General features: G+C 48.0%; 2 protein-coding genes across 2 annotated transcripts; both read left to right on the top strand.

Moving 5' to 3' along the window:
- Positions 1-5,986: 5,986 nt before the first annotated feature.
- Positions 5,987-7,952, top strand: LOC309572246 (endonuclease domain-containing 1 protein-like; the record flags this gene model as incomplete). Its single annotated transcript, XM_082280379.1, has 2 exons — positions 5,987-6,274; positions 7,407-7,952. The coding sequence occupies 2 exons, from the start codon at positions 5,987-5,989 to the stop codon at positions 7,950-7,952; spliced, it is 834 nt and encodes a 277-aa protein (XP_082136505.1).
- Positions 7,953-15,975: 8,023 nt separating this feature from the next.
- Positions 15,976-21,813, top strand: LOC309572495 (endonuclease domain-containing 1 protein-like). Its single transcript, XM_082280825.1, has 3 exons — positions 15,976-16,087; positions 18,139-18,458; positions 20,251-21,813. Exons 2-3 carry the CDS (start codon positions 18,174-18,176, stop codon positions 20,788-20,790), a joined length of 825 nt encoding a protein of 274 aa, XP_082136951.1. The 5' UTR covers positions 15,976-16,087; positions 18,139-18,173; the 3' UTR covers positions 20,791-21,813.
- Positions 21,814-23,273: the final 1,460 nt, after the last annotated feature.

Genomic DNA, 23,273 nt, shown 5'->3' with positions numbered 1-23,273 from the left:
TAGGAGTGGAAAGTGCTCCTTGTCTCATGCACCCACCCATTCTCCCAGCACAGGCTGCAGGCTGGATCCCAAAGGTCACAAGTCAAAATGAGAGCAGTCAGATTCTGAGCTTCTTTCTCTTTAAAGCTTTTGTGTTCATGCAGGAGGGGCATGTCTATGATTTCTCTCAGATTCCTACATTTTCATACACTGAGGTCACAAAAAATGGGATCTTGACCATCAGAGGCTTCTGCTCTGGGGTAATCTGTTTCATTACACGCATCCTCAGTACTGACACTGTTTCATCTTCTTTCCCTTTCAAGCTGATCAAGCCAACTTATCCCAGGGACATGAAAACAGAGAAGTTCCTCAGAAAGCAATACAAGATCAGTCCACAGCAAATTGGCCAGAGTCAGGCTATCACCCGAGACTACAAGAAGCTGCGGGGTTTGGACCGTGGCCATTTGAGCCCCAGTGGCCATCAAAGTGGCAACAACAGCAAGTTGGCTACCTTCACCCTCACCAACATAGTGCCCCAGAACAGCTCTCTCAACAAAGGTGCCTGGAAGGACTACGAGAACCAAATGATGGCCCAGAAAACCCAGGGCTGTAAAAACACCCATGTCATCACGGGTGCTGTGCCTGGGAACACCTCCATTGCCAATAACAGGGTTAACAAACCCAGCCACCTCTGGTCAGCTGCCTGCTGTCAGACCAACACCAAGGTGAAGACTTGGGCGGTCATTGCTGAGAACAAGAACCAGGTCCAGAACCTCACACTGGCACAGCTGGAGGCCAACTTGTCCCAGCTCTATGGGAGGAAAAATGTTTCTCTGTTTGACAGTGCCTGTCCCCGCTAACAAACCTCATATCCTGGGTGGAGGAGGCTCAGCGTCTTTTTCCGCGTCATAGAATCACAGAATCACAGAACCGCAGAATGGGTTGGTTTGATGGGACCTTAAAGATCATCTTGTTCCATCCCCTTCCCTGGTGCAGTGACACCTTCCACTATCCCAGGTTGCTCCAAGCCCCATCCAACCTGGCCTCGAACACTTCCAGGCATGGGGCAGCCACAGCTTCTTTGATCACCCCATGACAGGGCCTCACCTTAGTACAGAATTTCTCCCTAACACCTCATCTAACCCTGCTCTCTGTCAGTGTGAAACTATTCCCTCTTGTTCTGTCCACTCCATGCCTTTGTCCAAAGTCCCTCTCCACATCTATTGGTGAACTTCAAGGTAGTGGAAGGGGATCCAACTTCCCCCAGAGCCCTTTCTTGTCAAGGCTGAACACCCTCAACTGTCTCAGCCTGTCTCCATGGCAGAGGTGTTCCAGACCTTGGAACATCTTTGTGGCCTCCTCTGGATTCCACTGCAATAGGTTTGTGTCCTTCTCATGTTGTGAGCCCAAAACCTAGAGGCAGCACTCCATGTGCAAGGACAAGATTCTGGGCAACCTGCTCGAGCTGATCCTGCTTGACCAGGAGTCTGGAATAGAAGATCTTGAGAGGTCCTTCCAAAACCCAGCGACTCAGTGATTATGTGATTCTGGGACATGGTTTTGTTTGCTTGCTTTGAAACTGCACCTTGAGAGCAGCAGCTGAGGTATCAGACAGGCAGGATCAGGCATCAGATATACAGGATGCTTTGAGCAGCCAAAGCTGAATTCCTGTGATGCACTCCTTGGATACCTTCATTGTCTGCTCTGCTTCTGAAGCTTATCTGCAGATTTATGGAAAACTGCTTTGGGGAAATGTATTCAATATATTCAATGTATTCAATTTAATCAATGTCATTATTGAAAGATCAACATAGGACAGATCATTTACTTCCTGAGTAGTTCACAATAAAAATTATTTGCTGCAGTGCTGGTTTGCAGGGTCACCTCATGTATAAGCCACAAATTTCCTCTTGCTGAAATTTCTACTACCAATAACGTCACAGTCCCCAGAACATCAGTGCGATTTCAGGCTGAGGCACCTCTGCAGACACCTCTGCTGTACCTCAGGGGCTCCCTCTGACTCGCTCACCCACCTCTGCACACCTGCTGGGCCTTGAGACCACACTCATCCTCACCACTGCTCATCCCAGGCTCTGGAACCATGGGTGATTGACCACCCCTGTGGATCCCAGCTCCATCAGCTCCCTGAGGTCCTGAGGACTTTTACCCCTGACAGTACCCAGAAATGCCCTGCCCTCCACAGCAAGCTTGTGAAACACTTGGGAAGCCAAAACCAGAAAGGAATCAGTTTCACAGAATCACTGAATGATAGAATCCGAGAGGTTGGAATCGACCTCCAAGGTCATCCAGTCCCACCATCCTCCCAGCACTATCACTGTAACCCTTAAACCACTAATCCATATCACCCAGTGCCAAATCCAGATACCTCTGAAACACCTCCAGGGATGGTGACTCCAGCACCTCCCTGGGCAATCTGTTCCATTGCCTGACCACATGACAGTTGAAAGCTTTTTTTCTAATATCTAATCCGAATCTCACCTGTCTCATCCTAAGGTCTTTTCCTCTAGTCCTCTCACTACTGGCATGGTAAAAGAGACCAACCTCAACCTTGTTACAATCTCCTTTCAGGTAGTTGTAGAGTGCCCTGAGCCTGCTCTTCTTGAAATTAAAATCCTAACATCTAATCTAACCCTGCCTTCTGGCAGTTTGAAGCTGCTCCCTGTTGTCCTGTTACTCCAAACCCTTGTCAAAAGCTCCTCTCCAGCTGAACCACTTTCAGGTACTGGAAGAGGCTCTGAGGTCTCCCTTCTTCCTGGCCTTCTCAGCACCAGGCTGTGGCATGAATAAGGGCTCTTACAAAGCCTTTGCAATAAGGCAAGTGAAAATATGCAGCCTGACCATGCTAATTGTATTCTGAGAGGCTGCAGAAGAGCAGACTGTGAACATCTGGGTGTACTCAGAGACAGAGCAGTCAGTCTAATGCCACAAGAGATGTTCTGCCAGGAATGGAAACACACATAGGTCCCCATTCATGGGGAATGAGGAAATGAACAGAGAAGTCACCAGACCCGGTTATTTTCTCCTGACATGTGATGCTGCAAGAACCTGGGAGAAATCCTGAGGAAATTGCAAATAGCAACCGTCACCCCACTTCAGGGCAGGCATGAACAAATCTCCTTGAATAACAGAAAATCTTTCTTTCAGTGAAATTCCCTGTTTATCACAACAGGCAGATTTATGACTGGGTATATATATTGCACTGGGACTCCTGAGGGATCAGCCAAGCGCTTCTCCAGACAGAAGAAGAACGGTTGCCTGTTCTGAGACTCTGTTTCAAGGTAAGCTCTTGCTCCTTTCTCACCATTTACTCCAATATTCAAAGTCTTTCCTGAGCTTTGGAGTAAATATATATAGACAAAGCCTAGGCTGGAGTTGCTGAGTTCCAACATCTGCCCTCCAAGGAGCAATCAGTGTTTATGCATGCACTGAATTTTGCATCTCTTTAACACTTTCTGTAAAGGAGGGCAAGGACAGAAGGAATGATTTGGGAAAGAATTTCAAGCCAAGCCACCTGGAAAATTAACACCAAACTGTTGAATAAGAAGGAGGAGTGAGTTTATTGAGCACCAAAGCTCCACCCATGACCTTGCAAAAAGCCTCTGGGCAAACACAGGTGGCTGAACTCCCGAACAAATTAATTTTCAACTTTGTTTGGGAACTCTAACAACTCTTCCTTCCTGGAGATCATATAAAAACAGCCAGTCTCAGACTGCAGAGAGGTATTTGAGAGTCCTCTGCCACTTTGGGGCTGTGAGCAGGGTCTGGTGCTGCTCTTTCCCACGGTAGGTTGGTTTCTCTAGATCTGATATTAAGTTTATATTACGTTAGTTAAATACATTTTTTCAGCTCGTGGAGGGGGTCATGCAAAAGGACTTTTCAGGAACTTCTCTGCTTGATTTGGGGCAGCTATGGGCATGCTCTGCACAGTACTGCAAAAAGTCACTACTTGTTCCTGTTCTTATTTCCAGCTTACTGGTCACCATGTTCCTGATCTGGGGTTGCTAAAGAGAAAAGGACCAGATGTCTTGGGTCAGAGCCAAGGGTATATGTAGCTTAACATCCCCCCAATGTCAGCTGAGAGGCAGGACCCCAAGCTGGATTACTTTGGGTTCAATATTGGACATGACTGGAAGAGCTGTGTGTCTGCATGAACCTGGATGGGGCCAGAGACACGTAGGAAGTGCAGCATCACTGTTATTTCCCTGCCCAATGCCCCATGAGACTAAAGCCCAACTCAGCACTGAAGATGGCTGAGCAGAGTCCCTGCCCAGCTGCAGATCTCTGCTGTGCAAGGTCCTCAGAGCATAAGGGAGTGAGAATGGCTTGAAGCTGAGTCGGGAGATTTAAGCTGAATATCAGGAAGAGGTTTTTCACCCAGAGGGTGGCTGAGCCCTGAACAGGCTTTCCAGGGAAGTGGTCACATCATCACACCTGCCTGAGTACAAGATGTGTTTGTACAATACTCTCAGGCATGTGGTGGGATTTCCGGGGCTGTCCTGGGCAGGGCCAGAAGTTGGACTTGATGGTCCTGATGGGTCCCTTCCCACTCAGCATCCTCTGTGATTCTGTGAGTTCATGTTTGGAAGCAGGGGCTTCCAGGCCCTGGTTTGTTGCAGGATTTTTTCTCCAGTGCCAGTGCAAAAGCTGAGCTCTTGATCAACTCAAGTAGGTTGCAAAAGGTGACCTTGTCCCAGTGTCATAGTTCCATGATAACTGTGCTGTGAGAACTGTTTAGGCATGGGGTGTGTTTGGAACCCCCCTCAGACAGACTGAGTTCCCCAATGCTGCCTCCTCTAGGCGCCTAAAACCTATTTTAGATTTCACCCTCTCATGTGAAAAAGGGAGATTTGCTCAAACCCTTAGTGTGTGTTTAGTCTGTCAGTGCCGCATGAAAGCCAAAATCCTTCTGCCTTATCAGTCTGTTGGTGTCCTGTTGTGGGGACCCTTCACTGAGTAGCTCTCTGGGTTGGAGGGTTTGACTGACTTGTTCAGGGTCACACACCAACCAGAGAAATCCCTCCTGGGTCTCTACACCTTTACCCACTGCCAGAGACTGCCAGCATCCTTGAACTTCATCACTTTAACTGTTTAACTGTAACAATAAAACTCTTTATTAATAAAACTGTGACACTGGTTAAGGTTAAGGTTTGAGGCTTGCCAGTGAAAGTATCTGACTGCAAGAAAGATGTTCAAAGCAATATTCAGATAATTCAGAACAACACACTAATAAGCTTTAATCCCCAACAAAAGCTGGCTTGAGGTAATCATTCAGCATGCATAAAGTAGGATTCTTACCCAATAGGCATCCCTAAGTGAGAGAAGGCAGGTTCAGCCCATTGACTGATCCCAGAAGTTACAATGGAGGCTACCACCACTTCTGACAATTTTTAACTCACTTTTATGATATTTCATTACATTTAGGTGGCATTTGCATGTAGTCATACATCTTTCTTAGTGAGGGGTTCTCATGCCGTGGGGGTGGATATCTCAGTGACGTACCTGCAATAACCTTGGGATGGGGATGTGCGTCAGTTCAAGGAGAGGAATTTTGCCATGGTTGTTGATTCAGCAGCAGGACATTTTCATTTATCTCCCATGGTTTTCAGCTGCCAGGCAGATTGTCAGCTAGAAAATACCACCGAGGTGTCTCCTCTGTAAGGGTTTTGACAGAGCCTGGCTGTGGTGTCTTCACTCCACTCCACGCCACTCCACCCGCTGTTTAGCCCTCTTAGATTTGGACCTCCTTGTGTGTGGGAGGCCACGTGTGCTGGCTGTGCTTCATCCAGGGAGAAGCAACCATATTTTTCCCTGTAACTTCTGTACCCTTATCCTTTTCTCCCCAGTCATCTCCCTACACAACCCTACAGCACTGATGATTTTTCCATATCCAGGAGGACAAACTTACCCCCTCCTTGGTCTCTCATAGTCCCTGCTCTGCATTTGCCTTCCAGGGGAGCAAGAGCCCTTCACTTGAAATCCTCCCACAATGCTGCGCCTGCTGCTGCTGCTGCAGGTGTTGGCCAGCTGCCTCTGGCTGGGACACAGCGAGGTGGTGAACTCCTTTGAAACTTCATGTCCTCAGTTTTTTTTCCGGGAGACCCCCCCAAATGAAGGCCTGGAGCCACAGAACCCAGCCTGGATCTGCCAGCGCTTCAAGAACCAGTATTACTTTGCCACTCTGTACGACAGGAAGATGCGTATTCCTGTGTACTCTGCCTACATCTACCAGCCTGGACCTGGCAAGAGACCTAAAACATGGCTGGTTGAGCCCCAGGTGAGTGTGTCTTACAGCACATCACCCTCCAGTCATTAAAAGCAGTATTAAAATAACCACTTCCATTTCCTCCCACACCCACACACATGCAAATGGACACACTGGATGGGATTCTCCTCATTTAACTTCAAACACCTGCACCACATGGTTCCTCTGATGCATCTGAGACATCAGCAGGAGGATGGGATGAGTCATATCCCAAAGGTGCCCAGTTTTCTGACTTGACCTGACAGGAAGAGCAAATCAAATCAAATTGCATTGCATTACAAAGTCAAATGATTCCCCTCCCAGTGCCCTGCTGTGGTGGGTGACCAAGTGATGGGGAAAAGGCATCCAAGAGAGCCTAAACTTGAGGGACCAAGAGTCCTGCTGGGCTCTGATCCCCACTTTGTCCTGAGATGTTTGGCATCCCTGGCAGAGCTGATCTGCTCCCAGTGCAGAATCAAACAGGCTTTGTGAGGGGTGTGAGAAGAGGGAGGAGAAACTCAGAATGGGGTGAGATGGCCCAGGGACAAAGCCTCAGCAGGCACAGGCACTGGAGATGAGAGGGTCAGGTTAACACTGGGGGGATCTCTGGAGTGACATTTCAGGCAGTGAAAAGTGAGGAGCATCAGTGTCAGTCCAGTCAGAAGGGTGTGATCTCCATCCACAGGAAGTTGTCCCTGAGCCCCTTTGGCTCAAGCTTGTGTGAAGGCACTTGTTCCAGAAGGATCCAGCAGACAGACAGAACTTCACAAACTACAGAGCTCTCCCAAACATCTTTCAGACAAACTTCAGACCTTTAGGAAAACAGGCCAAGGAAATAACGGACACAAAAAGAGGAAATTCCTGTCATTGCTAAGGACAGAGTGGCAGGGTTGATTTAGGTGAAAATGAACCACAGAAGAAACCCATATGCACTGTTTCAAAGGAAGGCTAAATATAATGCAGTAAATGTGAAATAAATTTCTGAAATAAAAAAATATTTGCATTTGTTTCTCATAGGAACTTGAGCAACTAGTCTGGTATTGTACCACATCAGGACCAGACAAAAAACAGGATCTTGACACTCAGAGACCTCTGCTCCAGGGAAATCTGTTCCATTATTCCCATCCCCAATACTAACCCCTTTTCCTCTTCTTTTCCTGTCAAGCTGATTGGCCCAACTTATCCCAAAACTATGGAAAAAGAGTGGACACTCTTAAATCAATACAATGTAAGCTTAGAGAAAATCAGCCAGAGCCAGGCTATCCTTCATGACTACAAGAACCTGACAGGTTTGAACCGGGGCCATTTGAACCCCAATGGCCACCATGATGACTACAGCAGCAGGATGGCTACCTTCACCCTCACCAACATAGTGCCCCAGGATGCGGAACTCAACGGCGGTGCCTGGAACAACTACGAGCAGCAAACGATGATCAGGAGGACCCAGGGCTGTACAACCACCTACGCCATTGTGGGTGCTGTGCCTGGGAACAACTACATTGCCAAGGGGAGGGTTAATAAACCCAGCCACCTCTGGTCAGCTGCCTGCTGCGTGGTGGACAACAACTACATAAAGGCTTGGGCAGTCATTGCTGAAAACGACAAGAACCAGGTCGAGCTCCTCACACTAGGGGAGCTGGAGGACATGTTGACCGAACTCTATGGGAGGGGACAGGTTTCCCTGTTTGATAGTGACTGTCCCCGGGAGTAAGCTTCCCATCCTGGGTGGAAAAGGCTCAGGAGCTTTTCCCATATTTCATAGAATCATAGAATGGTTTGGGTTGGAAGGAATTTCAAAGACCATCCATGTAGTCTCAGCTCCCATGCCCTGGGCAGGGACACCTTCCACTGTCCCAGGTTACTCCAAGCCCTGTCCAGCCTGGCCTTGGACACTTTCAGGGATCCAGGGGCAGCCACAGCTTCTCTGGGCAACCTGTGCCAGGGCCTCACCACCCTCACAGGGAGTAATTTCTTCTTAGAATCTAATCTAACCCCACCTGCTTTCAGTTTAAAGCTGTTCCCTGTTGTCCTGTCATTCCATGTCCTTGTCCAAAGTCCCCTTCTCTTTTAAAACCCTTTAGACATTAGAAAGGGATCCAGGTTCTCTCACCCTCAGCTCTCTCACTCTCTCTCCAGAGCAGATGTGCTCCAGCTTTCAGAGCATCTTTGTGGCCTCCTCTGGACTCCACTCCAACAGCTTTGTGTCCTTCTTCTGTTGTGAGTCCCAGAGCTGGAGGCAGCACTGCAAGTGGGGTCTCACCAGAGCAGAGTAGAGGGCGTAATGGACTGTAGGGGGGAACAAGACAACCCAAGACTTCCAAAGGTCTCTAACTCATTTCCAGAAAGGTCTGACAGAACAGACTTCACATAGTATCTAATTTCCATTAGGAAGTGAGAAACCTGTCTTCAGGGCAGGGAAATTTATCCATAAAAGGGTACCCGCTGCCATGTACTTATAGAGTAGTTCAGGGACTAACATACCAATTTCCATGCCAAGTGTCTAATTTACTAATAAAACTTTGTGAAATTTTATGGAACTTCTGACTTTTGTTGTTCCTTTCAACCATGAACATTTAGGGATCCTGGGGGGTCCCTTTCCCTTAAAGGTGGTTTTGTGGGCAGAATGGGAGCTTCAGGCAAACGTTAATAGAGAAACCTTCCCACTGAGTCATGAGGTGCAGAAAGGACCCTCTTGCTTGGTAAAATCCTTCTCAGAGAGGTGTCTGGGTTCAGCTGGATCTGACCTTAGCCCTGGACTTTGTCAATAGTTTAGGTCTAAAGGATTATATAGATGTAATTGAAACTTTATACAACTTGTCCCACAGGTTTGAGGATTGCAAAGCAGATATATTTACATAAATATATACGACTTATGATGATAATGATTAGGCAAAAACATCTTAATCAGAATTATTTAGTTCACAGTATGGAAGCTGTGACTACCTGTGTAATACTGTGCACTATGAAGCAGTATTGAAGTGAATACATTAAAGCAGTTATATTAAAACTTGCAAAAACAATTAAGTAGAGATTGATGTTACTCACCCATACCAATGACCATGGTCAAATCTCTTTGGCTCAGCTTCAAGAAGTGACCTGGAGAGTCATCTCCACTCCAAGGAGGAATCTTCACACACACACTCCAGGAAGGTGTTTGTTAGAAGACCCTGCCACTAAAAAGTGGGACTGGGCTTTTTCAGTATAAAGTGATGGACTGTCAGTCAGATGTCTCCAGACCATCTGTGTCAGCTCAGCAGCTTTAGATAAGCTATTAGTAGTATAACTTGTTTGTTCCTTTATTGGCTACTTTTCCAGGTCTACTGTATCCTTATCTCACCCTCAGGATGTTTAACTTTGGGATTGATGAGTCTGGCTGGTTCCAGCATTATTCAACAGCAAAAGCAGCATGATGCCCCCTTCTCCATTCACCACTGGGAGCTTGGCAAATAGGCCATTACTCAAGTTGTTTTACCCTATTCCAGGCAGAGCATCCTGCTACAGGTGGGATGACACATTTTTGGCATCATGTATAGGATGCCATGGTTGAAGGGGCCCATACCCCCCAAGGATATCATTGCTTTATCCATGATAAATTCTGGACAGGGAGGGCTAGGAGGTTATCCATTGGCTGTTAACAGCTGGATGGCATTCAAGCAGCTGCAAGCCAAGACTCCCCAGGAAATGTCAGTGCTTGAGTGCTCCCCAGTTTTGGAAAAATTATAATATTTGCATCTGGTGATGAGCAAGTAACATTAAGACCAGTAATTGAAAGTAAAACCAGAGATGATTTTCGAGGACAGCAAATTTCTACTAAAATGGTGCCGTATATGATGACTGAGATGTCAGAGTCCCAGGAAAGATACAGCAGAGATACATGGGATGAAAACGTATGGGGTGATTCTGATGACAGAGAACCAGGTAAAGATGATTCTTTATCTCCTTCAACTTCCCCCAAATCTACTAGTCATTGTCAACAATTAATAAAATTTCTAATAGATAAGGGAGCACAAATTCAATATCACAGCAGTGGCGAGATGCCGTGAAGTTCGGTTTATGACCCAGATGGAAAAGAGTTAAAACTATTGCAATAAATGGAGCAACTGTCACCTGTCAAGCTGATAAGGCTAATTCATGGCTCCTGGGTGGGAAGCTGGTGTCAGCTGTCTTTGAAGTTAAAGATCACAATGAAAAGCTTTGGGGTTTTGATGTTCTGAGTGACTGAATCTGCACCTGCTGGATGGCTCTGTGTGGTGCCTTGGTTCAAATGTCAACAGTAACCCTAAAAGAAATCCAGACTCTGCAGTGTGCTCGCTCTATGTGGCACCTGCACTTCCTGATTCAGGCATTGCCAGAGTATCACAGTGCCGGATACTTGGTACGGTGTAGGGTGGGGTTTCTGAAGTCCTGGTGGAGTGAGCCAGAGAAGGAAGCCATATGCCCTGTTCCAGAGGAAGGCTAAATATGTTTCCCTAAAGATGAACAAAAAGATCTTGAAGTTATGAAAAAAATAATCATTTCAGCTTATTACACGTAGCAACTCGAGCAAATAACCTGGTCCTGCACCACCACATGTGGCAGCCTCCACATTTAGCAAGGGATAAAAACTTCTGTCTTTTTGTAGAATCCTAGAATCCTAGAGGGGTTTGTGTTGGAAGGAACCCTAAAGATCATCTCAATCCAGCTCCCCTGCATGGGCCAGGCCAGCTGCCACTAGACCAGCATGCTCCAAGCCCCATCCAGCATGGGCCTTGTCCTCCTAGAGCCTGGACACAGGACACCAGAAAAAGCTTTGATTCCAGTCACTTTCTCCAGAGGCCTTTTTGGAGTAGTTAGCATGCCCAGGACTCTTTTGGGATTACAAGCTCCTCTCAGAGGCTGATCATTTGTAACTTCTTTTCAGTGATGCTGCAGAAGATGCTCCCTGGCCCAGACCAGCTCTGAGACACATTCTTAACACTACAGTTGCAGATCCCAGTCACATTTTTTCTTTTTATTCACTGTATTTTTCTTTTACTTACTGAGCAGAAATCTTCATCCTTGAATGAACTGTAGCCCTCCCAAGGAAAGCTCAGCTCCAGAACTGATTTCCCAGCACATTTCCCTGTGTATGTGGTTAGAGGAGGCAACCTCTGGTGTTCCAGGAGTGGGGAACACTTGTAGCAACAACACAAAGCATCACAGAATCACAGAATGGCCTGAGGGGCTCCAGGGAGAGCCCTGGGCAGATTTGGACTGTGGAGACAGGAGGAAAGGGAAGCAGATGTGCCAGGGAAGGTGTCTCACCAAAGTCACCTTTCAAACCTAGGAGTGGAAAGTGTTCCTTGTCTCATGCACCCACCCATTCTCCCAGCACAGGCTGCAGGCTGGATCCCAAAGGTCACAAGTCAAAATGAGAGCAGGCAGATTCTGAGCTTCTTTCTCTTTAAAGCTTTTGTGTTCATGCAGGAGGGGCATGTCTATGATTTCTCTCAGATTCCTACATTTTCATACACTAAGGTCACAAAAAATGGGATCTTGATCATCAGAGGCTTCTGCTCTGGGGTAATCTGCTGCATTACTCCCATTCCCCATTCTAACACCTCTTCGTCTTTCCCTGTGAAGCTGACAGGGAATAATAATCTCAAGGAGATGGAAACAGAGACGATCCTCTAGAACAATGCAAGTTCAGCTCAGAGCAAATCAAAGAGAGCCAGCCTGTCCTCCAAGACTACGACAACCTGATTGGTTTGGACCGTGGCCATTTGAGCCCCAGTGGCCATCAAAACAGTTTTAACAACAAGTTGGCTACTTTCACCCTCACCAACACAGTGCCCCAGGATAGCAGTCTCATCCTTGGCCCCCGGAATGTCTACAAGTTTAAAACGATGGCCAAAACCAGCAAGGGCTGTACAACCACCTGTGTCATCATGGGTGCTGTGCCTGGGAACCCCCACATCACTGATGGGAGGGTTAATGTACCCAGCCACCTCTGGTCAGCTGCCTGCTGCCTGGTGGGCACCTTCTCCTCTGATCAAAGGCACAAAGACGTGGGCAGAGCCTCCAGCTGCTTTGCTTTGCTGCCCATCTCAGGAGAGAGCTCTTAGGGACAAGTCCTCTCCTCCTTAGCTGTCCCTAAGAGTGTGCAGCTGACTTGTCCCTCACCTCCTTAGGAAGGCTGTGGGACCAGGGCATCTCAGGTTGCCCAGAGACCTTGTCTGGAGATCTCCATGTCTGGAGATACTCAAACTCTGACAATTTATGATCCTGGACAACCTGCTCTAGCCGATCCTGCTTGACCAGGGGTCTGGAATAGAAGATCTTGAGAGGTCCTTCCAAAACCCAACTACTCAGTGATTATGTGATTCTGGGACATGGTTTTGTTTGCTTGCTTTGAAACTGCACCTTGAGAGCAGCAGCTGAGGTATCAGACAGGCAGGATCAGGCATCAGATATACAGGATGCTTTGAGCAGCCAAAGTAAATTCCTGTGATGCACTCCTTGGATACCTTCATTCTCTGCTCTGCTTCTGAAGCTTATCTGCAGATTTATGGGAAACTGATTTGGGGAAATGTATTCAATATATTCAAGGTATTCAATGAATTCAATGTCACAATCAAAAGATCAACATAAGACAGATCATTCAGTTCCTGAGTAGTTCACAATAAAGTTTATTTTCTCCAGTGCTGAATTGCAGGGTCACGTTATCTATAAACCCCAAGCTGATTCCCACTGCAATTTCCACCAGCAGCAGCAGTAATGTCACAGTGCCCAGAGCATCCTTGCAGGAGGTTGGGTGTCCAGGTGCTATCAGAGGATGCCATAACACCCATACAAGTGTCAGCATCAGACTCCACTTACTTCTCCTATGAATGGGCATGAACAAAGAGGCTGGGGTGCCAACAGCTCATACAAGATATCCCCATGGCTCCAGCAATGAGTCTCGCAATTTTGATCTCCTCACTCTTGATCCTTTGGGGGTGGAGGCCTGCACAACAAAGAGTTCAACGGGTTCTGTGTGTTCAGGCTTATGTGGGATTGCCCCACTTTTCCCCTGGGATGGGTTTTACACTGTGTCATGCAGCACTGTGGAGCTGGGGGACACTTTGGGGGTCTTTGATGGTTTATGGTCCCTTCTGATTATGTGACCACTGCTGGGCCCTGCTTTGTTGTGTTGAAACATAGACTTAGAAGAAACATAAAGATTTTAGTTATAGGCTAGCTGTGTTGAGATTAGTTGGAATAGGAAAGAACTTGGGCTCAGTGAGAGTTAATTAAGATAGTTAGGAGAGCTAGACCTGAAATGGGTTTTAAGATGTTAGTAACTGATTGCCAAATAACTGATGATCTGTCATTTGCATGTTTGCTTAGCTGTTCTTAGAATGAGGAAGACAAACACTGATAAGTTGGTGTAGGGAACAAGGACAATTACCAATTTCCTCCTTCATTGGAACCCGTTCAAAGGTCATGCAAGAAGAAACTTAGAGGTCGCTAAAGTAATTAGGATTGTTAAAGCTCAGAAAGGCAAAAAGGTCAAAATGAGGAAGATGAGTTACTTCATCTTTTTTTAGGACCACTGACCCAATTCAAGACCACCAACTCCATTCAGGACACACACTACGCATGCTTAATGACATGTAAGCTCATTTCCATAAGAAGCGGAGAATGGGAGGTGTTAATGTTATGAATATGCATTTGTATTTTGGATATTCATAATTTTTGTAAATAAAAACTTTTGTGTTTGCCTCGTGTCAGGGCCCTGCATCTTCGGGAGCTGTCCCACGCAGTGCCTGGCGCCAAATAAAACATGCACTTTCTAACTCTAAACTGTCAGAGAGTTTTTGTCCGTCTCCGTTGGATATCGATATTAGTTCGATATTCATATTTTGGTAAATCAGTGTCAGCTGGGCCTCATCAGAAAGGAGGAATTTGTCCCACCTCTGCCAGGTCTGCTTCTTACAGGCCTTCTCCCTTATTCTGGCTAAAGCCCACGTTGTTCAAGACATCAGTCCCAGGTTAACAGAGACAAAAGAAACTGCAGGTCTCAACCAGCTTGTTTAAACAAACTTTGGTCTAAGACACTTCTTCTGGATATTTCTGGTTGTAACAACCAAGTCAGCATTCTATCATTCCCGGACTTTTGGAAATGGAAGAAAATGAGTCCAGTTTAGTTTTGAGTGAATGAATGATCATCCAATCACAGAACATTTTGGGTTGGAAAGGACCTTAATGACCAGCTAGTTCCATGTATTGCCACAGGCAGGGACACCTTCCACTATCCCAGGTTGCTCCAAGCTCTGTCCAACCTGGCCTTGGACACTTCCAGGGATCCAGGGGCAGCCACAGCTTCTGTGGGCACCCTGTGCTGGAGCTTCACCACCCTCACAGTAACAAATATCTTCCTCATATCCAATCTAAACCTACACTCCTTCCATTTCAAGCCGTTTCACCTTGTCCCAATGTTGTGGTTTAACCCCAGCCAGCAGCCACGCCCCACGCAGCCGCTCGCTCACTCTCCGACCACCAGGATCAGGGAGAGTATTGGAAGGGTTAAAGCTGGAAAACTCAGGGGTGGAGATAAAGACAGTTTAACAGGGAAAGCAAAAGCCATGCACACAAGCAAAGCACAACAAGGGATTCTTTCACCATTTCCCACGGGTAGAAAGGTGTTCAGCCATCTCTAGGAGAGCAGGGCGCCATCCCACTTAACAGTTACCTGGGAAGACAAAAACCATTACTCCAAATGTCCCCTCCTTCCCCTCACTTTATATAGTCAGCATGATGTCACATGGTCTGGAATATCCCTCTGGTCAGTTGGGGTCACCTCTCGTGGCTGTGTCTCCTCCCAAGCTCCCAAGTACCCCCATCCTCCTTGCCAGTGTGGCAGTACAAAAAGCAGAAAGTGCTGAGAAAGCTCTGCTCAGCAATAACAAAATCATCCCTGTATTATCAACTCTGGGTTCAGCACAACTCCAAAACACAGCCCCACACCTGCCACTGTCAAGAAAATTAACTCTACCTCAGCTGAAACCAACATACCTATCAACTCCATGCCCTTGTCCCAAGTCTCTCTCCAGCTCTCCTGTAGACTCTTAAAGTACTGGCAGGTGCTCTTAGGTATGCCCAGAGCCTTCTCTTTCCCAGGCTGCTGGTATGAAGCTGTTACAAAGCCATGGCAATCAGGCAAGAGAATATACGTAGCCTGGCCAGATGAATGATGTTATGTGAGGCTGCAGAAGAGCAGGCTGTGAATATCTGAGTGTACTTAGAGACAGGCCAGTCGACCTCATGTCACCAGAGATGTTCTTTTGGGAACAGAAACATGTGTAGGTGCTGCAGCAGCAGCAGCTGCAGCTGGTGGGATTGATGAAGTGAACAAGGAGGTCACCAGACCTTGTTAACTGGTCCTGACAGATCATGCTGCAGGTCAGCAAATTTGGGAGAAATTCTGAGAAATCTATAACAACCAATGGTCAGCCCATTTCAGGGTGGGCATGAACAAACTCCCCTGAATCAAAATAGAAAACTTCACTTTTCTGGAATACCCTGTTAGTAAGAAGGGGCAAATTTATAACTGGGCAGATATTTAAGTGATCCTAATATACCACGCTGCAAGTCAGCAAATTTCGGAGAAATTCTGAGGAAACCGTAACAAACAACGGTCAACCCATATCAGGGTGGGCATGAACAAACTTCCTGAATAAAAATACAAAGCTTCCCTTTTCTGTGGAATTCCCTATTTTATAAGAAGGGGCACATTTATGACTGGGTATATATTGCAGTGGCCCTCCTGAGGATTCAAACACTCCTTTCTCCAGGGAGAAGAGGGAAGGAACGGTTCAGCTGCCTGCTCTGAGACTCTGCTTCAAGGTAAGCTCTTGCTCCTTCCTCACCATCGACTCCAATATTCAAAGTCTTTCCTGAGCTTTGGAGTAAATATATATAGACAAAGCCTAGGCTGCAGTTGCTGAGCTCTAAGGAGCAATCAGAGTTTATGCATACACTGAATTTTGCAGCATTTTAGTATTTTCTGTCAGTCAGGAGGGCAAGGACAGAAGGAATGATTTGGGAAAGAAACTCAAGACAGATCACCTGAAAATTAATATCAAGGTGTTGAAGAAGAAGGCTGGGGGAGATTATTGAGTACCAAAACCCCATCCATGGCCTTGCAAAAAACCTCTGGATAAACAGAGGTGGTATCTGAACTCCTGGAAAAATTCATTCTAAGCCCTGTTTGGGAAATCTAACAAGCTCTTTTCCTGGAGATCCTATAAACCCAAACAGCCTCAGACTGCAGCAGAGGCATTTGAGAGTCCACTGCCACTTTGGGGCAGCGAGCAGAGTCCTGTGCCACTCTTTCCCACAGATGTAGGTCGGTTGCTGTATATTTATTAAGCTAGATCTTACATTAGTTCAGTATATTTTAATCTTGTGCAGGGGGTCATGCAAAAGGACTTTTCAGACACTTCTCTGCTTAATCTGGGGCAGATGTGGCTGTGCTCTGCACAGTACTGTAAAAAGTCACCACCTGTGGTTCCAGTTCCCAGTTTCCAGCTCACTGGTCAGCACGTTCCTGATCCAGGGCTGGTAAAGAGAAGAGGACCAGATGTCTTGGATCAGAGCAGGGCTGTGTGTAGCTTAACATCCTGAATCCAATGGAAATGGAGAGATGAGGGCCAGGGAGAAGAATAGGAGCAAATGTGCAAGGTGACTTGTAAGGACTTCAGCAGTCCTCAGCTCAGACCCTTCCCAGCCAAAGGTGGGCTTTGTGTTTTAGCGGCTGTGGCAGATTTCTCTCCCGGGAACCCTTTTAGCTGCCTGTCCTGCCTGCCTTATTCCAAATGCTGCTGCTGTTAAATCATTCCACTGAGTGTCTGGCAATGCAAATGGAAGCATCCCTGCTATCCCAAAGCCTGTGCTGCCTCTGAAAGGAGACAAAGCCCCTTGCTTGGCTGCCAACAACACAGGGAGCTTTTCAGAAGTTTTCTCCTAAAGGACTGATCTTACTGACTGCTGAAAATCATGTCAGCAGTGAGAAAGACAAGATAGGAGAGGTGGCTGTCCAAGAAATAGAAATTCCTGCAACGGTGCCTTTGACTGTACAGGAAAATCAATCAGCAAAGCTCTGGATGGGCATCAGCAGGAATCCCATGCAGCCACGGGAAGAGGTGTCCCTCCATGCTTGCATTGCAGCAGCCATTGTGCTGATAAGATAAGAGGAGTTATCCCTCGTGCCTGCTGCTACCATCTGCTTGGCACCTTCCTTTTGTCTCTCCATGCGTCTGCAAGTTCAGAGTCTGGGGTTGGATAATGTGGAAATGCAAGTTGAGCAGCAGGACACCCACTGCCCAATGTCAGCTGAGAGGCAGGACCCCAGGTGGACCATTTGGGGCTCAAGATTGGGGCTGAGTGGCAGAGCTGCACATCTGTGTGAAGCTGGGTGGGGCCAGAGACATGTAGGAAGTGCAGCATGGCTGTTCTTTTCCTGCCCAGTGCCCCATGAGACTAAAGCCCAGCTCAGCATTGCAGAGGGCTGAGCAGAATCCATGCCCAGCTGCAGGTGTCTGCTGTGCAAAGGTCCTCAGAGCAGGAGGGAGGTGGGAAAAGGTGACCTTGTCCCAAAGCTGTGCCTCAGTTCCAAGATAACTTTGCTGTGAGAGCTGATTACACTCGTGGTGGGTTTGGATCCTTTCTCATGCGGGCTGAGCTCTCCCACTGCTGCCTCCTCTGGGCTCCTTAACCCTGGTTTATATTTCACCCCTATTGCCCTGGTGATTCCCCATAGCCAGGAGGACAGAAGTTACTCCTTTCCTGGTCTCTCACAGTCTCCTCTTCTGCCAGCTCTGTGCCCCTGCACAAAAAGGCTCCAGGCCATGACCAGCTCTCTGCAAGCTGAGTGTCCCTCTGCATTTGCCTTCCAGGGGAGCAAGAGCCCTTCACTTGAAATCCTCCCACGATGCTGCGCCTGCTGCTGCTGCTGCAGGTGTTGGCCAGCTGCCTCTGGCTGGGACACAGCGAGGTCTTCAATGACTTTGCAAGTTGTCCTACGTTTTTCTATGAAGGGTTCACTCCAAATAATGCCCTGGAGCCAGAAAACCCAGCCTGGATCTGCCAGCGCTACAAAAACCAGTATCGTTTTGCCACCCTGTACGACAAAACACGGCGCATTCCCGTGTACTCTGCTTACATCTACCAGCCTGGATCTTCCCCAAGACCTCAATTGTGGTTTGTTGAGCCCCAGGTAAGTGTTTCTCTTACAGACATCACCCTCCAATAGCTAATTGAAAAACTACAGCATTTGACCCAACTTTTCTATTCCCTCCAACACCCACACACATGCAAATGGACACACTGGATGGGATTCTCCTCATTTAAAGTCAAACACCTGCACCACATGGTTCCTCTGATGCATCTGAGACATCAGCAGGAGGATGAGATGAATCATATCCCAAAGGTGCCCAGTTTTTAGCATTGACCTGACAAAAACATCAAATTGCATTGCATTACAAAGTCAAATGATTCCCCTCCCAGTGCCCTGCTGTGGTGGGTGACCAAGTGATGGGGAAAAGGCATCCAAGAGAGCCTAAACTTGAGGGACCAAGAGTCCTGCTGGGCTCCGATCCCCACTTTGCCCTGGTCTGTTTGGCATCCCTGGCAGAGCTGATCTGCTCCCAGTGCAGAGTCAAACAGGCTTTGTGAGGGGTGTGAGAAGAGGGAGGAGAAACTCAGAATGGGGTGAGATGGCCCAGGGACAAAGCCTCGGCAGGCACAGGCCTGGAGATGAGAGGGTCAGGTTAACACTGGGGGGATCTCTGGAGAGATGTTTCAGGCAGTGGAAAGTGAGGAGCATCAGTGTCAGTCCAGTCAGAAGGGTGTGATCTCCATCCATGGACAGTGACCCCTGAGCCCCTTTGGCTCAGGCTTGGTCCAGAAGGATCCAGCAGACAGCCAGAACTCCAGGAGCTACACAGCTCTCCCAAGCACCCTGCAGACAAACTTCAGTAGAACAGGCCAGGCCAAATGCAGAAGAGAAAAAGAGGAAATTCCTGTCATTGCTAAGGACGGGGCAGCAGGAGGCAATTTGGGTGAAAATGAGCCAGAGAAGGAAGCCATATGCCCTGTTCCAGAGGAAGGCTGAATATGTTTCCCTAAACAGGAACAAAAAGATCTTTAAGTTATGAAAAAAATAATCACTGTAGCTTATTACACATAGCCTGGACACAGGACACCAGAAAAAGCTTCGATTCCAGTCACTTTCTCCAGAGGCCTTTTTGGAGTAGTTAGCATGCCCAGGACTCTTTTGGGATTACAGGCTCCTCTCAGAGGCTGATCATTTGTAACTTCTTTTCTGTGATGCTGCAGAAGGTGCTCCCTGGCCCAGATCAGCTCTGAGACACATTCTTAGCACCACAGTTGCAGATTCCATTTATGTTGAGATCTTTCTGCTTACTGAGCAAAAATGTTCATCCTTGAATGAACTGTAGCCCTCCCAAGGAAACCTCAGCTCCAGAACTGATTTCCCAGCACATTTCCCTGTGTATTCAGTTAGAGGAGACAACCTCTGGTGTTCCAGGAGTGGGGAACACTTGTAGCAACAACACAAAGCATCACAGAATCACAGAATGGCCTGAGGGGCTCCAGGGAGAGCCCTGGGCAGATTTGGGCTGTGGAGACAGGAGGAAAGGGAAGCAGATGTGCCAGGGAAGGTGTCTCACCAAAGTCACCTTTCAAACCTAGGAGTGGAAAGCGCTCCTTGTCTCATGCACCCACCCATTCTCCCAGCACAGGCTGCAGGCTGGATCCCAAAGGTCACAAGTCAAAATGAGAGCAGGCAGATTCTGAGCTTCTTTCTCTTTAAAGCTTTTGTGTTCATGCAGGAGGGGCATGTCTATGATTTCTCTCAGATTCCTACATTTTCATACACTAAGGTCACAAAAAATGGGATCTTGACCATCAGAGGCTTCTGCTCTGGGGTAATCTGCTGCATTACTCCCATTCCCCATTCTAACACCTCTTCCTCTTTCCCTGTGAAGCTGATACGGAATAACAATCTCAAGGAGATGGAAACAGAGCAAACCCTCCTTCAAAAAGGGTTCACCATGCAGGATATCGAACAGAACCAGGCTGTCCTCGGAGACTACGACAACCTGATTGGTTTGGACCGTGGCCATTTGAGCCCCAGTGGCCATCAAAAGAGTTATATCGACAAGGCAGCTACTTTCACCCTCACCAACATAGTGCCTCAGGATACCAGTCTCAACAGCGGCGCCTGGCAGGAGTATGAGTTGAAAACAATGTCCAAAACCAGCAAGGGCTGTACAACCACCTACGTCATCACGGGTGCTGTGCCCGGGAGCACCGTGGTCAAAAACAGGGTTAATGTACCCAGCCACATCTGGTCAGCTGCCTGCTGTGTGATGGGCACAAAGCCAGGGAAGGCGTGGGGGGTCATTGCTGAAAACAAAAAGAACCAAAAGATCCCGCTCCTCACGCTGGGGCAGCTGGAGTCTGAATTGACCAAGCACTATGGAGGGAATCAGGTTACTCTGTTTGACAGTGCCTGTCCCCGCTAACAAACCTCACATCCTTGATGGAAAAGGCTCAGTGTCTTTTTCCACATGTCATAGAATCACAGAATCACAGAACCACAGAATGGGTTGGGTTTGATGGGACCTTAAAGATCATCTTGTTCTGACCTGCCTGCCATGGCCAGGGACACCTTCCACTAGACCAGGTTGTTCCAAGCCCTTTCCAGCCTGGCCTTGAATGCTTCCAGGCATGGGGCAGCCAAAATATCTCTGGGTAACTTTTGCTCATAGCACAGCCTGCTCATGGTAATTTACTTCTTTATAATATCCGGTCTAACCCTGCCCTCCATCAGTGTGAAACTATTCCCTCTTGTTCTGTAAGTTTTTACCCTTGTCCCAAGTCCCTCTCAAGCTCTCTCAGAGATCCTTTAGGTACTGGACTCCCAGGAGTCTTCTCCAGGATGAACACCTACAGCTCTCTCACGCTCTCTCCAGAGCAGAGGTGCTTCAGCCCTCAGAGCATCCTCATGGCCTCCACTGGACTCCACTCCAACAGCTTTGTATTCTTCTTGTGTTGTGGGCCCCAGAGCTGGAGGCAGCACTGCAGGTGGGGTCTCACCAGAGCAGAGTAGAGGAGGACAAATGTCCTGTGCAGTATCTGTGCTGCTTCCTTCTCTGGTGTGTTTCCATCTCTGCCCCTCACGGCACCTCCTCCTCTGTTCAAAGGCACAAAGAGGTGGGCAGTGTTTATGAGATCATGTGATTATGTGATTATGTGATTCTGGGACATGGTTTTGTTTGCTTGCTTTTGAAACTGCACCTTGAGAGCAGCAGCTGAGGTATCAGACAGGCAGGCTTTGCCATCAGATATACAGGATGCTTTGAGCAGCCAAAGCTAAATTCCTATGATGCACTCCTTGGATACCTTCATTGTCTGCTCTGCTTCTGAAGCTTATCTGCAGATTTATGGGAAACTGCTTTGGGGAAATGTATTCAATGGTTGTAAAAGATCAGTGTGTGCCAGGTCATCTCGTTTGCAAGAGCTTACAATAAAAGTTATTTGCTGCAGTGCTGCATTCCAGGGTCACCTCATATATAAACCACAAGTTGCTTCTTGCTGAAATTTCCACCACCAGCACTGATGTCACAATGCCCAGAGCATCCTTGCAGGACACTGGGTGTCCAAATGCAATCTGAGGATGCCATAACACCCACACAAGTGTCAGCATCAGACACCAGTTATTCTCCTGTGAATGGGCATGAACAAAGTGGGCCATGGTGCCAAGAGCTCATACAAGCTGGGTCACTTCCAGAGCTGCCAGCTTGAGCCTGCATTCTCAGCTCAGGAGCTGTTGTTCATCGTCCTACTGGGTCTCATTGCTCAGCCAGGACCAACCTCTTTGGGGGCTGCACTAAAACGTTGGTTCTGGTGGCACAATGCCCAGAGCATCCTTGCAGGACATTGGCTGTTTAAGGGCCATCAGAGGATGCCATAACATCCACACAAGTGTCAGCATCAGACTCCAGTTACTTCTTCTCAGCAAATACCTCTGCTGTACCTCAGGGGCTCCCTCTGACTCGCTCACCCGCCTCTGCACACCTGCTGGGCCTTGAGACCACACTCATCCTCGCCACTGCTCATCCCATGCCCACTGCCCCTGCTTTCCAGGCTCTGGAACCATGGGCTGCTTGACCAACTGTCGTGGTTTGACACTGGCCAAATGCCAGGCACCCATGAAAGCCACTCACTCACTGTCCCCTGCAACAGCTGGACAGAGGAGAGAAAAATTAACAAAGGGTTCATGAGTTAAGATAAGGACAAGGAGAAAACACTCCAAGGGCAAAACAGGCTCAGCTTAGAGAAAGAAAGTGAGTTTATTACTAACAAAATCAGAGGACGATAATGAGAAGTCAAGTAAGCCCTTAAACACACCTTTTCTTCCCCCAACCCCTCCCTTCTTCCCATCGACAGCTCAGGGGGACAGAGGTGTGGGGGTTTGGTCAGTTCATCACCCAAGATTTTCTTCCACTGCTCAGGGACAGGACTCCTTCCCTGTGAGACTGTGGGGTCCCTCCCACAGGAGACAGTTCTCTGTGAACTTCTCCAGCGGGGCTCCACTCTCACTAGCAGCAGTTCTGCCAAACCTGCTGCAGCGTGAGCCCCTCCCACAGGCACACAGCCCTCCCAAAACTGCTGTGCCGTGGGTCACTCTTCCATGGGGTGCAGTCCTCCAAGGCCAGGCTGCTCCAGCCTGGCAGCAGGAGCCCCCTCTCTCCACCAGGTCTCCCACTGGATCACAGCTTCCTCCTGGCATCCACCTGCTCTGGCACAGGCACCTCCCCCACGGGCTGTGGGTGGATCTCTGCATCCCCCCTGGATCCCCGGGGGCTGCAGGGGCACAGCTGCTTCACATGGTCCTCACCACGGCCTGCAGAGGAATCCTGGCTCTTGTGCTTGGAGCACCTCCTCCCCCTCCTTCTCTACCGACCTTGGTGTTGCCGTGTTGTTTTCCCTCATGTTCTCACCT

Source organism: Coloeus monedula (assembly GCF_965178545.1).
Source record: "Coloeus monedula genome assembly, chromosome: 4".
NCBI classification, from domain to species: Eukaryota; Metazoa; Chordata; class Aves; order Passeriformes; family Corvidae; genus Coloeus; species Coloeus monedula.
The sequence above is the reverse complement of the archived record's forward strand: the minus strand, read 5'-3'. Positions and strand labels throughout refer to the sequence as shown.

Coding starts and splice junctions, on each gene's coding strand:
- LOC309572495 (XM_082280825.1), top strand. CDS start 18,174: ATGCTGCGCCTGCTGCTGCTGCTGCAGGTGTTGGCCAGCTGCCTCTGG. Junction 18,459..20,250: donor TGTGGTTTGTTGAGCCCCAG/GTAAGTGTTTCT, acceptor TTCCCTGTGAAG/CTGATACGGAATAACAATCT.